The 17,038-nt window shown below is 33.7% G+C and overlaps 1 protein-coding gene across 2 annotated transcripts; it reads left to right on the forward strand.

Annotated features, from left to right (window-relative positions):
* Window positions 1-267: 267 nt before the first annotated feature.
* On the forward strand, window positions 268-16,641 carry LOC115890154 (kinesin-like protein KIF18A). Of its 2 annotated transcripts, XM_030910313.1 has the most exons (12): window positions 268-602; window positions 659-936; window positions 992-1,177; window positions 1,328-1,506; window positions 2,630-2,799; window positions 2,877-2,993; window positions 7,317-7,811; window positions 9,808-10,051; window positions 10,615-10,729; window positions 15,361-15,492; window positions 16,080-16,215; window positions 16,290-16,641. In XM_030910313.1, the coding sequence occupies exons 1-11, from the start codon at window positions 388-390 to the stop codon at window positions 16,196-16,198; spliced, it is 2,250 nt and encodes a 749-aa protein (XP_030766173.1). In that variant the 5' UTR covers window positions 268-387; the 3' UTR covers window positions 16,199-16,215; window positions 16,290-16,641. The 2 variants fall into 2 exon arrangements, with proteins under 2 accessions (XP_030766173.1, XP_030766174.1); XM_030910314.1 differs by lacking the exon at window positions 15,361-15,492.
* The last annotated feature ends 397 nt before the right edge of the window (window positions 16,642-17,038 follow it).

Here is a 17,038-nt window from a genome sequence, read left to right on the forward strand (position 1 = left end):
TTTGACAACCTAATCATATGTTAAGTGTATTTAGGCAACTAGATATACCTAAATTTGAATTATAACTACGTTCCGAAAATATATAAAATGTATTTTAAATTTTATTATTTCTTGCATAAATACTAACCAAAAACAAAAGGATTCTGTAAAGTGATTAATCAAAGTTTAATAGTACATATTTTTGGGATTTTATTTATTTATTCTTAAATACAAACCAAAATATAAAGCTTAATTTGGTGGCTTTATTTCCGAACGCACTATAAGGTCGTTCTCTTTAACGGTTGACAACAACAGTTGACAATTTCAAAAGTTGTTAGAAATATTTACAAATGTTTTACTCAAAAATGCTTATAAACTGTGTTTAGAAAGCGTGTTATTGAAAACTTGATGAATAAATTGGTAAAGATGGTTAAGTGCGATAAGAAGCTGGCGACGCCACGTCGCAGACTCTCCGCTAGAAATACAGGCACCATATCCAAAGTTGTAAAAGTTTTAACGCAGCCTATAGCCAGTACTGCGCCCTGTATCCAAAGGGCCACGAATATGACAGTGGTTGTAAGGGTACGGCCCCCTAATTCCAAAGAACGCGACCAGAATTCTCGGTTAATAGGAATGCAGCATTCATTTTCAAATAGTTTGTAATGAATTCAACTTTTAGGACTGTTGTAAAAGTAGTAGGCGATCAACTGCTTATCTTCGATCCAAAGGAAGAGGAACAGCCGTTTTTTTATCACGGCGTCAAACAGAAAGATTTCCTGAAGAGAGGCAACAAAGAATTGAAGTTTATGTTTGACAGAGTTTGTGGAAATTCATCAACAAACTCAGAAGTTTATACATACAGTACAAAATCTTTAGTCGATACTTTAATGAATGGATATAATTGTTCGGTATTTGCTTATGGGGCTACAGGAGCTGGAAAGACATATACCATGATCGGTAAGCTTGTTTTGAATGCTCATTCTCATTTTTATGACTTATTTAAAATGAACAGGCACAGAAGAATTCCCTGGCATCACATTTCTGACGATGAAAGACTTATTTAGTAGAAAAGAGGAGCTGAGTTCGGAGAGGGAGTTTGAATTGATGTTAACTTACGTAGAAATTTACAATGAGGTAGTTAAGGATTTACTGTGTCCTGGTGGACAACCGTTATATCTCAGGGAGGACTCTAAATATGGTAAGCTAATAAAATAAAAATTAATAGAAAATTTGCGTTTCTTTATTATATGTACTTTGTATAGTTTAATAACTTTTTACCTGTCAGTCTTGCCTGTTCATGGACATAGTTTAAATTAAAATATACAGAGTGATTCAATATTATTTATAGGTGTGATAATATCGGGAGTGAAGGTACACAAAATCGCCAACCCTAACGACTTGTTCTTACTGTTGGAGCAAGGTAACAAAAGAAGAACGCAACATCTGACCGACGCAAACGCGGAAAGTTCGAGGTCGCACGCCGTGTTTCAAGTGTATATTCATATGACGTCAAAAACTACCAGAGAGGTCAGTTTTTTTATTTTTTAGTATATTTTTTTGGCATTTGTGTTTATCAAATATATAAAATTCTCATGTTTTAGTTATCGTACTCCTCCGAAACGGCTTAACCGATTTTGGTGAAATGGCATTAAAAAATACATACAACCCTAAATTTTCACCCTTTTACCATCAACCCCTATTTTTCAATAGGTTTTTTTTAAATGTTTTGTTACCCTACTCCTCCGAAACGGCTTAACCGATTTTAATCAAATTTTATATGTATATTCAGTAGGTCTGAGAATAGGTTGTTATCTATTTTTAATACCCCTAAGTTATAACAGTGGCCCACCCCATTTTTTTATTTTTTGGACAAAATTTTTTATTTTTTTTGATTTGGCATTAAAAAAATACACACAACCCTAAATTTTGTCACAACCTAACCTAACCCTTTTACCATCAACCCCTATTTTTTAATAGTTTTTTTAAAATTTTTTGTTACTATACTCCTCCGAAACGGCTTAACCGATTTTGATGAAATGGCATTAAAAATACATACAACCCTAAATTTTCACCCTTTTACCATCAACCCCTATTTTTCAATAGTTTTTTAAAAATGTTTTGTTACCCTACTCCTCCGAAACGGCTTAACCGATTTTAATGAAATTTTATATGTATATTCAGTAGGTCTGAGAATAGGTTGTTATCTATTTTTAATACCCCTAAGTGATAACAGTGGCCTACCCCATTTTTTTATTTTTTGGACAATTTTTTTTATTTTTTTATGATTTGGCATTAAAAAAATACACACAACCTTAAATTTTGTCACAACCTAACCTAACCCTTTTACCATCAACCCCTATTTTTTAATAGTTTTTTTTTTAATTTTTTGTTACTATACTCCTCCGAAACGGCTTAACCGATTTTGATGAAATTTTATATATATATTCACTAGGTCTTTTTTTATTTTTTGTTTTTAACATTTTTTTTTTGATGTGGCATTAAAAAATACACAACTCTAAATTTTCATCCTTCTACCATCAACCCCTATTTTTTAATAGCGATATTGTGTATTGTTTACTTAAACTTAAAAATTAATCTTAATTTACCGGATCCGGATGGTATAAAATTGGGTCTGTATATTTTATTTTAGGTTTCGACGGCTAAATTGAGCATGATAGACTTGGCAGGCAGCGAAAGGGGTTCCGCTACTGGATACGTCGGACCCAGATTTAAAGAGGGCGCTAACATCAACCGCTCACTTTTAGCCCTCGGCAACTGTATAAATAGTTTGATCAACGGAAAGAACCACATACCATACAGGTAACATCAAGCTTCAAGTACCCCATATATTTACCTATAATAGCTTACTATTTTTACTTATGTGATTTTATTAACAGAGATTCAAAATTGACAAGACTACTTAAAGACAGCTTGGGAGGTAACTGTCACACCGTTATGATAGCGAATGTCTCGCCATCGTCTCTGTCATATGAAGAAACATACAACACTTTGAAGTAAGTTTTGTTGATGTAGGTATACCGTGCTGGCAACTGTTACTTTTGGGTCGGCATTTACATGTGTGGAAGTAAATCGCATAGGGATCTAATTAAGTCGGAGTGAGAGAAATGCGACCGACCGACGTGACGCACGACGGTGTGCTGTTGCGGCGTTGCTGATACGCCTTTCCCTATCAAGTAAAGTAAAATCACGATCGCAAACCGCTTATTTTTAAAATACTTTTTTTTGACTGAGCATCTGAAATGGAATTATAAGGATATCGTTAGGGTATCATTTTTTTTATAACGAGAAAACGTCAGTAATCGCGATAATTTAAAAACTGAACTTTTTAACACATTACAGGCCATAACTCAAGAACCACTTTAGATATTGAAACTTTTTTTTATTTTCAAGATCGGATATTTTACAATATGTTTACATAAGAAAAATTCGATAAGGTTGTTTTTTTTCCATTCAAAAATTGTGAACTATCCATCCATTTACTTTTAGAGCATAGCAATTTTCAGCAATCGTGTAATTTTTTTATTGATGAAGATTTTTACATACTGTCTACAAAGAAAATACAGCAGAAATATTAACAAAGTTCTTGAAAAAACTACAATCTATTATTTTTAATAGATTTCGAGATATCGATTTTTGAATTCAGAGTTCTAATAGCGCGACCACTATCGAACACCAACTCAATTCCACTTATTTTTACCAAAAATGCAAGTATTTCTAGCTTGAACTTAAAAAAATTCAAGCTATAGGGAAAATTACAACGACTCGTTAATAAATAAACAAATTAAGTATCACGAGACGTAATTAAATCGTGAAGCTGAACGCATGATGTACACCTTTCCCTAGAACTTTATGTACTGACAGAGGTACTGATTGGGTCGGCCGCTCGACTACGACAAATCTATCCCCTTCCACGTCTCTTAGCAATATGTGCACAGTTTCTCGGTTTATTTCATGTGTTTGGCAACGTGTTTACTGTTCCCTCTTTGTTCGGTACATTATAAAACGCATTGTACTCTTCTTACATATGGAAATCTCGACCCAAGACTAAGCTTTGCCAGCCCTTAGTATAGTACGTTTGTATACTTATATTCACTAGTAATGACTCCACGTGAAACAGCTATAAAAAAAATTGTATGTGCACTATGTGCTTATATTTGATGTGAAACTCCTTCATACTTTCGCCTGTCTGTCCGTCTGAGGACTCCATTCGGGTACCTCTATCCACGTGCTTAGTTTGGTTCCAATCGACCAGTAATTAAGAAAAATCCTGATGATTTCGTTTAGTTAGAGGCATCAACTTTTGACATTTCTTACGTCAAAACTAACTGTCACAGTAACACGTGTCGTACACGGTCAAGTTGGACTTGGTCCAATCTATCGATGTACCAAATTTCATTTAAATCGGACAATTTTTTCTATGCCCTAGGTTGTCCTTACCCAAGGACAGTTAACCTAATAGGACTGCTCATTCAGCCAAAAGTTGAAGAAAGTTCTTGAAAGCGAGAGAAGGGAGTGGTCCCTGGGAGCTCCCGGGGAATGCTCCCTCACTCGACCTCCCTGAAAACGAAATGTCGTATTCTTGAAATACCGAAAGCACCGAGGAGTATAAGGGAGGAAGTAAAATCGGGGAACAGCGTTGCCGGTTTGTACGACCAATTAAATTACAGCAAATTTTGAGATTCAGCAGCTTACTTATTCTATGGTCAGCGGCTTTGACTTGCTCAGGCTTGTGTAGATGGCGTCTTATTTACTTTAAAATGTAAAATTTCGAACGATGGCAAATGTAGGTTGATTTGTTTGTGTCTTATGTCTTTGTACCTCCCATAAGATCAACAAAAGGTTTTTTTTGCATGTCTTGTACTAAAGTGAATACAGAAACTTTATTCAGAGACAGTATTTTCAAATTAATGAAATTAATACAGCGGGGACACACAAACGACTTTTAATGTTTTATCTAAATTTCAAATTGTTCAAAAAATATACTTTTTGATGTTTTTATCCATATTTAAAGCCATATATTCCACTATAACCGTAATTTATATATGTACAATTTATTAAGCATTTATTCTTTTTAGACCTTAATTTGGGTTCTCAAACAAATGCATTTTTATTAATTTTAAAAATGACATGTTTACTATCCACACTGCATAAAACATTTTTTACACACATTCAAAGAGACATTTTTATCTATTATTATTATATTAAGTATGTAACAGACCAGTAAACAAAAAACATCGTAAATAAATACGTTAAGTTGGGTTAGGTTTGCTCTCTCCCTCGCTTTATTGTAAGAGAACTTTTAACTCCTTACCATCTCCCTAATTTCTTACTCCCTCCCACAATATTTTTCAAAAATACGGAAACTACCAGTTTTACGATTACCACGCCTACTTCTCTCGGGAGTTCTACTCCCTGAAATTCAAGAATAGGTACCCTGTGCATGCGAAAACTCCTCGCTTTGTGACGTCATTGTAGTCCTTGTCATGGTTATTCGTCCTTATCCCAAGAACAGTTAACCTAATAGGACTGCTCATTCAGCCAATGTCCGCCAGGTGCATGCGAAAACTCCTCGCTTTGTGACGTCATTGTAGTCCTTGTCATGGTTATTAGTCCTTATCCGGCAACCAATAATACACAAACGTGCATTATTGGTTACCGGATGCAAAACGTTCATTATTTAGTTTATTTATTTAACACCTTATATGTATTGCAGTATAGAAAATTAACTGTATAAATCGTTTTAAATACTCGGATAATGCATTTTTAAGAACAGCAGTTCCCAGCATCACCGTTTGCAGGCATTTTTTTTAGAGTTCTTCCATATTTTGCTTTAAAATAATAAACAATATCGTAGGCACTTAGTAAGCACTCTGTCGCAATCCACAACACAAAATGAACGTATTTATACACTCTATAAATAAGTGAGAGACAAAATAATTAACTCAAAATTTCTCAGCCGTTATTTTTATAAGTTTACCATAGGCAACTAATAATACACACTATCATGACAAGGACTACAATGACGTCACAACTGTCAGCTGAAGCGCGGGAAGAGGCGAACGTACGTCTTGTGAGGATGAGCAATCCTATTAGTTTACCGTTCTTGGTCCTTACCGCTTTTTATCTCGCTAGCTTGTGTGTCAAGGCCTTGAATTTTTACTCTCAGCGCGTGTAAAGAAGTTTCATTTCAAAAATAGTTTTGTCTCGGTCATAGACTTAAAATAAAATATAGAGTACACTATTTAGATCTAAACGCGGTCAAACAATCTTTTTTGTACACATGTTTACTTCTTCTTCTTACCGCCGACCGAGCCTTCCTCATCCAGCCTATGTTGTCACGTCTTTAATATTATCAATATTTTTTTTCTTATTATACAGATATATTGAGATATTAATTTGCATTTTAATAAAGTAGGTTTTAATATTCCATACATGTATTAAATAGTCCTTATACTACTAAATTATAAGTCGGATACTATTTAAAAAGGATAAATTCTTTACAATATGGCAACACCGAAGAGACGCGAGGTCGCCTTTTCATTCTTTTATTTTTGTAGTACACCTCGCACGTGTGTAGTAAAGCATTGTTGCCACTACTTCCCTGTGTACTGCCCTTGGCTGTATTATCGCATTTTCTTAGTTTGTAGTCGTTAAGTGTTTATTTTATTTACTTTTTCTATTGAAGAACTATAAAATATGGTTCGCCAGTGCCAAATTTGCAAGAAATTTCGCTTAAATAATCCATTTAAGTTTTGAAACGACTTTCGCCCGGTAGGCAACTCTCAATTTACCAATTGGGAGTCAGTGGCGTTGATGTAGAAAGGCGCTTATTTAGATAATATTTTAGTAAAATGTAAAATCAATCACAAAATAAATCATAAATAAAGTTTTTAGACTCGTAAGACGTATTTTTTTCTAAGCTTTTATTTAAAAAAAACCTCTCCTAAATCTTAATAATATAAAAAAGTTTAAATACGATATATTTTTAATTGAATTATCGCTTCATTAAAATAAAAAAATACCCGCCTATGATACGGAGAGTTCAGGTGTACTGAGAAACGAAAGACAGCGTTGCATTTCGCGGCAGAGTCGTCAGGGAACGACTGTTACGACGGAGACAACCTGTCTATCGCTCGTGTCGCACTCGTTAGAACCTAAAACAATAACAAGACATTGTCTGACCGCATTGGCCAGCTATTTATGAATGAGATGCTCAGTCTATATTTTATTGTAAGTCTATGGTCTCGATAGTGTACTAGCATTATACGAGTATTACTTATATGAATATAAATATATACGAAAATAAATTTTCTCAGGTACGCTAATAGGGCGAAAAGTATCAAATCGAACGTGAAAAAGAACATAGTCAACACCGACCTGCACATCGAACAATACATCAAGCTGGTCAGCGACCTCCAAACGGAGAACGCCACCCTCAAAGCGGAAGTAGACCGGTTAAGACACGACAACCAGCCAGTTCAGTCTGACAGTGGGTCACAAGTGAACGCGTTGACCAGTGAGAACGCCATGTTAACCAATGAGAACGCGGCGTTGGCCAACGAGAACGCGACATTGAAGAGGGAAATCGAGATCCTCAACATGACCATCAACGCGCTGAAGATCGAGAAAGGTGAAGGTGACGGATTGTGCGCTGTCAAAATCGGACAGGAGTCCAAGGAGGTGTCCATGGAGGTGTGCAAGAGTCCGGTGAAACCATCCATTTCCGTGGAGTTTACGGAACTGGTAGTGGAACAGAAAGAAGCTATGAAACGGATTTTCGAGCTGGAACAATCGATTTTACTGTTGAAAGGGTAAGTAAAAGTCCAGTAATATTGAAAACTGGCTGTCTTCTTTGTCATTTTGTCAGCTTTTTGGTGCCAGCGGTATATTTTGTTGTACAAATTTCGTTGTACAGGGTGTCCCCTTAGATCTTAAAAACTTCGTGGATAAAGCTATGCCATCGTGTCTATACACACTATCTACTATAATATAGTAGTATAATATACATATATTACACACGACTTTGTTTACGGGACTTTCACATGCATTTTTCTATTTATTTCTTTCTAGAACAAGATTATCGTATAAGCCTATCCTTCTCTCTGAATATGCTACTGAGCATGCGCAGAACGATATAGACGTGAATGCTAATTTGGAGCGTTTTTTTCGCTCCGTTGACAACAATTACTAAAAATATAGACTAATAAAAAATGTTAATCAAGATATAATAATTGATACGTGTATTTATTATTTTGAAAATATTTGTCATATTATCTCAATATACTTTTAATATAAATTTTAAACAAAAATTAAATCATATAACGATAAATTTTTTTTTATATGGGACACCCTGTATATTTTTAATTTATTGAAGAGAATTTAAAATTACCTTTCCAAAAATATAACACACTTGATATTTTGTTAGATTCCTCTTCGAGATATAGAGTATATAAAAGTTCGTCCGCTTTTAAATAAGTAGGCTTTGAACGGCACCGGCTGTAATGCAAAAAAATTCTAGCTGTGAGCATCAATTAAAACGGAAATAATACTTGCTATAAGAGATGCAGAATTTTATAGCAATTTAAAATATATTTAACCAACATCAACACATTTAAACTATATCTAATAACAATAAAAGTAAATAGCAAACCAAGACATGAGATTTTGCTACAGGTGTTCGACATATCGACCGTCTTCTGTTATGGACAGAAGGGGCAGTTTTTGAAAATTTCTCGCGGAATTCATTAACTCAGTGGGGGTGAAAGATACCCTCTTATAACTGCTTAGTATTTTTAATTCTTGTCTAGATTATACGGAAGAATAAGGAACCTTTATTCTTCCGCAAATATATCCATAGGATTAGATACATGGGCTCTAAGTCAGGCGGCCTCGACGGCCAACGGCTAGGATCTTGGTTAGCTATCCAATTATTCTGGAAATTGGCTGCAAAAATTTGCTGATAACTTCAGCATTCAGAGGAGGTGCGTCGTTTGCTGGAAAAATATGTTTTCGAATTGGGCATGTCATCAATAAGGGGTCCAAAGCCTACTAGTTAAAAGTGGCGAACTTACTAAAAATTCTGTATTTCGAAGGGGATTATAACAAAATATCAAGTGTGCTATATTTTTGGAAAGGTAATTTTAAATTCTTTTCAGTTAATTAAAAATATAGAGGGTGTCCCAAATAAAAAATCATTTTTTCTGTTCATAACTTTTAAATTATTAATTTTAAAAAAATTATACTTAGACTATTAAATTCTACGTAAAAAGGTGCTTTGGAAATGTTTTCATAGAAATACAAAATTTTCCATAGCAAAAAAGTTACAGCGATTTGTTAAAAATGCACATTTTTGAAAAACACCCCGTAACTCCGAAACGGTAACAGATATTGATGTGCGGTTTTCACCATCATGTTTTTGATGAAAATTGAGCTCCAGACACCGATATTAGTTTTCGTCTATCTCCTATAGAAAAGGGTGTTTCCATTTAAAAGCGTCAAATTTTACCCACCCTGTACATCAAAATTGTACTTGTAATATACCTTATCTGTGATTCTACCAACAGCCATATACTTCTATCCACCACATTTTGTGTGTCTTTTGACCAAGCCTAAAGTGGTCATATGAACAGAGTAGTGTAAAACGATCGAGAATTTAAGAGAACTATGTATTAGAATTATTTATTATTATTAAGAATTTAATTTTGGAGAACGTTTCCTTTTCACGTTCCCCTGTGCCCTTTAGTACTAACCGCCACTGCTCATTTCTCTGGTATTGGAGGTCAATCAGTTGTTTAATGTATATTGCAGACAGTTGGATGAAGACCTAAATCGGAAAACCGTTAATATCATCAAAAATCATGAGACCAGGAAGAAACTGTTGGAGAAATTTGACAAAGACGAGAAGGAGGTGCAAAAGCAAATACAGGAGTTGCGCATTGCCAGGACCCGGGCCGAAAATAAGCTCTGGAACTTGCTGATGGCCTCTCCAGAACTGAGTCGGGAATATGAGAGATTTGTATCGGACAAGGAACGAATGGAGTTCCAATATAAGGTAAGAAATATTTAAATCCAGGGTTCTCAATCTTACGAGGGTAGTGTGATAAGTTTCCGACTTAATAATTACAAAAAAGCATTTAAAAAAATGTATACAGTGTGAGTCTTAAATAATTGCAAATATTTTCAGGCCGTAAGAAATACACTCAGTTGCAAAAAAAAACGCAACAGAGAAATTTTTGGTCAAATTTAAAGCGTCATACTTTTTGTTATTTTTAGCTCTATTTTCATAATTTTTTTAGCAAGCTGTATATAATTATATCACCTTTTATTCGTAAACTCAGTTTTTTATCATCTTTAATATTTGGTATATTATACAGGGTTAATCGGGGTTGTTTTTTTTATCCTAACTTTAAAACACCCTGTGCAATAATTTCATGTGTAAATTTCCCTAAAATATAAATTTACGGTCAGAACCATGTCTCCTGAGCATTTTGTTTTTTGGATCATGTCAATAACACTTTAAATTTGACCAAAAATTTCTCTGTTGCGTTTTTTGCATCTAAGTGTATTATCTGTGGTTTGTTTCGAAATGTTTAATTATTTTTCTCTGTGTTGCAGAGCGAACTGACCCAGATAGAGAACCATATGCTGCTGAAAAAGCTTTCCAGTTTCCAGACAACGAATAAAAAACACCGAGCGGACAGCGCGGTCACGCCGGGAACGTCACTATCAGGTAAGGCGAACATTTTTCGCATTCTCCCGGGCCAATAAACGTAGTAAACTCGCAATTTTATGCCGAAGAAATGCGGCGATATGTAATAATAACGCGCATCTCGACATGGATACAATACGCGAAAACACCAGTGGCGTGTGGTATATGAAAGCTGAGCCTCCTCTAAAAAAATACACAAAATATGTATAATAATTTAATACAGTTATTTAGTTGGTTATAGGCCAGTTAAAATAATTTGGAGCTCTTAGATTTGTATTTTGGGAACGTTTCGGTTAATAAATAAATAAATAAATGTCTTTATTGTCAAAAAAATTAACAATTTGTAGACAAAGGTAAAGTAAACAAACAAAAGAGAATACAAAACAAGTATACAAATTACATTGTCAGTCTTATTGTTTAAAATAAACATTTATAAATGTTTACAATGTCAAAGAATAAAAAAACAAAAATAAGATTCAAAAATATTTTGAAAGTTTATAGTAAATAATAAATAAAATATAGTAATAGCAAATATTAGACCAGTTCAAGATCAAATTCGATTATCAAAATATAAGTCATTTACGGCGTAGAAAGCCTTCTCTAGTAAATAAGATTTCAATGTTTTGCGAAATGAAGAAAATGATGTTATTATTATGGGTTTGATTTCAAATGGCAGGTGATTGTACATTTTTTTCGAGTTGTATAATATTGAACTTTTAACTAACTCTGAGCGTGGGGTAGGTAGATAAAGATCTTGCTCCGCGTTCCTGAGTGGATAAGTGTGAGATGGCCTTTCTTGAGAAGCTGATACATGCTTACATATTAGGCAAACGGATTCAAATATAAATAAGGAAGGAAAAGTTAATATTTTTATTTTTTTAAAAAAGTCCTGGTAATGAGTTCTGCTTTTTAGTCCCAGTGAATATCGAACAGCTCGCTTCTGGAGCTTGAAAATGCGATCAAATTGAGTCGCACAACACGTACCCCAGAATGGAAGGGCATATCTGAGGTGCGACTCAAAAAGTGCATAATTAACAGTTCTAGCCACTGACAAGTTAAGCTCCTTAAAAACAGATCTTAATGCAAAACAGGCAGAGCTTAATTTTTTCGACAAAGCGTCGATATGCATGTCCCATTTTAGAGAATTGTCTACAACAAGCCCTAAGAATTTTACAGATTTTACGACGTCAATGGTGGTGTTGTTAAGTACAAAAGGCTGCAGCGAGTTTTTATACGACAAAGCTTTAGTTTTAGAAATGTTGAGACTCAGGAGGTTCGAATCGCACCAAGATTTAATGGTGATTAAGTCATTTGATATGATCCTATGAAGTGCCGTGGCGTCCTTGTTGCTCCAAGTGAAGCTAGTGTCGTCCGCAGATAGACATATTTTACTACTGATGTTATGTTAGCAATGTCGTTAATAAAACAAAATAGGGCCTCGTACTGAGCCTTGAGGTACTCCACATTCTATTGGCATGCTATTATTGGTATCCACCCTCACAAGTTGACTTCTGTTGCTCAGATACAACTTAAACTATTAATTAGGATCTTATGATTTACACAGTTGAACGCCTTAGAAAAATCACAGAAAATTGTTGCTGTAGAATGATGGTTGTTTAGGCTGGAGTAAACTTTATTAAGGAGGAAAAACATAGTGTCATTTGTGGATAGTTTTTTTTTGATAAACAAAAAGTAATGATATAACTGTACGCTGGATAGTCCCGATGAAGATTATATATTAATCGAAACGCTGACAAAATATAAATATAAGAACTCCAAAGTCTTTTCCTGGTCTATAACCAACTAAACAACTGTATCAAATTGCAAAATTGGGGCCACAAACATTAAAAATACTATAATAATTTAGTTTATATTAAAAGTGCCCGAAAAATAACCTTTATCCTGGGCTTTACTATATTTAAATCATATAAGTAATACTACTATAAGGCTAGTAAAGTAGAGTAATAGGCTAGTAAGTAAAGACTTTAAGCATCTGTCAAGAGACTGCTACTGCAATAACATGCAGAATGCTATAAACAAAGGCAGATAGGGATATCAAAATTAACCTATCAACTATTATATACTCGGGTCGCCCGGTATATTTTCCTTATACTGAGTTATGGCATCGGTTCAAGGCTTATAGCACAGAATATCTAGCTACGCAACAGAAAAATACTAGAAATGAAAGAGCTAAAATTGCACAAATAGAATACTAGATGGCGCGACAATATCATAATCAGAATATAATTAGAAATTTTGAACTTTCGGTTTTGAATCGACGGCTCGTCGACGGCCTTATAGCTCGGCTAAATATGCACAGTTGCCAGATTCAAAAAGACTTGAATTGGCATCCCATTCTTTTTATTGTGTATAATGCAGTATGTGTTTCTTTCTATTCTTCTTTCCTTGTCAGATACACTTATATTAATTATTCCTTTGGCTATTAAAATAGTTTTAAGTATATTATTACAAAACATATACACTTTTAATATACACTATACCTTATAATGTTAAGTAAGAAAATACCTTTAATTACTTTTAAAATTAATAATATACAGGGCGATTGATAGTGATATTTATTAATGCTGGAACGTTAGTAATGAAATATAAGTTTAATAATAATGGAAATAATTTATTAAAATGCAGTACAAAAAATGTTAACTGACTAAAAAATACTATAATAACAAATTTCTTCCGTTTACCACGTTATTTATATAGACCTAGGTAGATTTTAAAAAGTGGCACAGGTACAATTAATAATATATTAGTTCGGCATAAAAGTTGCTGTCACGACATCGAACAATAAATTAAAATTCGTAAAATAAATTAAAATTATTAATTAAACAAATCTTTATAAAGAAACGCAAGTATACCAAATTTGGGCCCAATCGAACTCCAGGAAATGATATCATAATAGTGTACTATATTATGGTACCACTCGATATACTTTAAGGTACCATAATATTGCAATGTCACCGAAGATCCGTAGTATACAAAATTTAAGAACAATCGAACGCCATGAAATGGTATCGTAATATGGTACTATATTAAAGTACCACTTTATATACATCATAGTACCATCATATTACAATGTCACCGAAAATACGTAGTATCCCAAGTTTAAGCCCAATCGAAAGCCATGTACGTAATATAGTACTATATTATGGTACCAGTTGATATGCTTCATGGTACCATAATAATGCAATGTCATCAAAAATACGCAAGTATATATCAAATATGAGCTCAATCGAACGCCAGGAAATGGTATCGTAATATGGTACTATATTATGGTACCTCTTATTATGCTCCATGGTACCATAATATTACAATATCACCGAAGATACGTAGTATCCCAAATTTAAGGCCAATCGAAGCCATGTACATAATATGGTACTATATTATAGTACCAGATTATATGCATCATAGTACCATCATATTACAATGTCACCGAAAATACGTAGTATACCAAGTTTAAGCCCTATTGCCGCCATGTACCTAATATTGCTATGTCATCAAATATGGTACTATAGAAGGTACCACTTTATATGCTTCATGGTACCATGATATTACAATGTCACTGAACATATAGTATACCAAGTTTAAGCCCAATCGAACGCCATGTATCGTAATATAGTACTATATTATGGTATCACTTGATATGCTTCTGAAAAAAACGGCGTCCAGTTGGCTTGAGAAGGACGATCGATGACATTTCCCATATAAATTTACATATAAAATGACAGCGATATTCATTTCATAGCTATCGCTAACGCCGTTTTTCCCGATTATACGATATGAACTTGGTATGAACACAATCGAACGTCAGGAAGTGGTAGAACTATAATAATAGTTCTGTAGAACAATCCTTATTATATTGTCGCCGAATTACAATGAAAATTCAGGATTTAATTATACAATCAAACGTCAGGAAGTAATTGTAATTTAGCTCATAAGATTTAATTCCAACTAACATGGCAAACTGAAAAAACAGCTCTGATCTATTTTAATATGTTTAAATGATGTAGCAAATTTGAAGGTAGGCTTTATCAGGAAGTATTACGATATGAATTACACAATGGCAACACTGCACAAAATTCTTTTAAATTTTGTTTGTAGAAAACTGTTTTCTTTTAAATTTATTGCCCTCTATTATGTAGTAGCGAAACTACCACATCAAAATATCTGATTTGGAGACAGGCTTTTAAAGCCTGTCTCCTTTTGCTTCCTACAATTTTATACATGTAACGAGGCTTCTGTTGCGTAGCTAGATATTCTGTGCTTATAGGAAATCCCATCTAGATTATTGGCTCGAACTCTTTACTGCATTACATCAGGCTTCCTATCAATTTTGAAACTCTTCTGCCAATCCATTTTTAAATTATTTGCAAAATTACGTCCTTAAAAAAGTAACTCGTACAACGTTAAAACACTTTTATTAAAAACTTTGTTGTAAAATTAACAGGGGAGTCAATATCACGACAGTTCAAAATTTGTATGCAATTTCCTATATTTCCAACGACAATGCACCACCCGGTATACTAGCCTTATTAAAGGTATTACTTATATGCGATATCCAAATGGTCAGCCTCGAATATGGAACACCATGTCTGTACAACCGGGGCTAATTTATTATTTTCGCGACTTTTATACAGGAAAATCGCAAACTAAACCCAAGAGGATCCTGCAAGATTCCAAGAACTCGGGAGTGAATTCCACGTTCGTCATGGACAAGGACGCCGCCAAGACACAGACCAAGACTAAGACGCGTCAGATCGCTGTCAAAGGTGGGGTATATTTCGGGCACGTTTTGGTGGAAATATTGCAAGAGTTGTTGCATAGCGATGTTACTGATCGATACTGATAACTAATAATAAATCTTTTGTACGTAAATGGTGATGGCGTTTTTTTCTCTACTAATATTGAACAGGGATGTTGCATGATTTTTTTTAACTTTGGTTAGGATTATGAACACGTTAAAACATCGTTACTTGCAGCTTGTCTGACAAACAAAGTTATACACTTATTTTTGGTGCCCAACGTGGGGCATGAAAGATTTTTGGTGCCCAACGTGGGGCATGAAAAATTTTTGGTGCCCAACGTGGGGCAGTAAAAACAATAAATTGGCATTTTTTATTTAAAAAAACTTCTAAGTTGAAACAGTTCAAGTCTTGTCACTAGTAGGGAGATACATAAACTAAATAGTCTTCAAAATAACTTTCAATCATTATTGATTTATTGCTTGATTATAACAAATTAGGACTAATATTATTTGGATGCTTGGCTTCGTTTTTTACGAAGATACCAATTTTGCAAACGTAAGACCATTTTTCGTGACACGAGATAATCTAATAATATTTTCTTTCTATCATAGGCTATAAGACGCGAGTTTCGAAGAGGTTTGGACCGATATCCACGGCAGGCGGCAAAGAGAACAACCATCAGGTTAGGAAATTTGAAGCTAAAAAGCCCGTTAAGAGGAATTGGATATAAAAAAAGAAATGCCTAATGTAAGTATGACCTATAAATAGTGTTAATAGCCGCTTATAGTTTTTATTTTTTTATAATATACATTTTTTTGAAGGATTCCTGATGATATCACAAGTTACAAGTACAATTATTGTTCGATCGATTCTCTACAATGACTTTATTTTATTATTTATTTAGTTTATTACGTGTTTTATATATTTTTAATTTTTACTATGATATTTTGCAATAACAAGTAAGATACAAATCGCCTTGCTAAAATAATAACCTCATAACTATTCGCCTGATTTTTGCTAAAAGAAAATTTTATTTTGATGTACATATATATTTTTAGAGGAAGATTATATTAGAGTTTAATAATTTAAGAGAGAGTTTTTAGTATGCATAAATTGTGTTTTTTTGTACCAAGTATATTTTGTAATAAAAGAGATAGATATAATATCACACAAGTAGTTTTATTTTTTTGAGATTGAAGTAAAAGATGTTTAGTAAAATTTTACGTTACCATCTCCTTTTTGCTGGTAGGGATAATCTGGACGGAGCCTACTTTGTTTACGCGGAATCCGAACCGCGGTCCTCATACGTAGCTCTATCAGACGACAATTAGATGAAAACAAAAATAAGTGAAGAAAATTAATTTGCCTTAATTGGTTCTTTTATAGAAAATCCAATATATCTACAAGTCATCGTAATATAAATCAAAGAACTACTTCTTTATTTTTCTTGATAAAATAATAAATACTTACTTATTAAACTATTGTAGGTAAATTAAATAAAAGTAAACTGTTATAAATTTAAATAAAGTCCATAAACTAATGTCGATTTTGAAAATAGCTACCAAGTTTT

Source organism: Sitophilus oryzae, unplaced genomic scaffold, assembly GCF_002938485.1.
Source record: "Sitophilus oryzae breed Bouriz unplaced genomic scaffold, Soryzae_2.0 scaffold_85_pilon_pilon, whole genome shotgun sequence".
NCBI lineage: Eukaryota > Metazoa > Arthropoda > Insecta > Coleoptera > Curculionidae > Sitophilus > Sitophilus oryzae.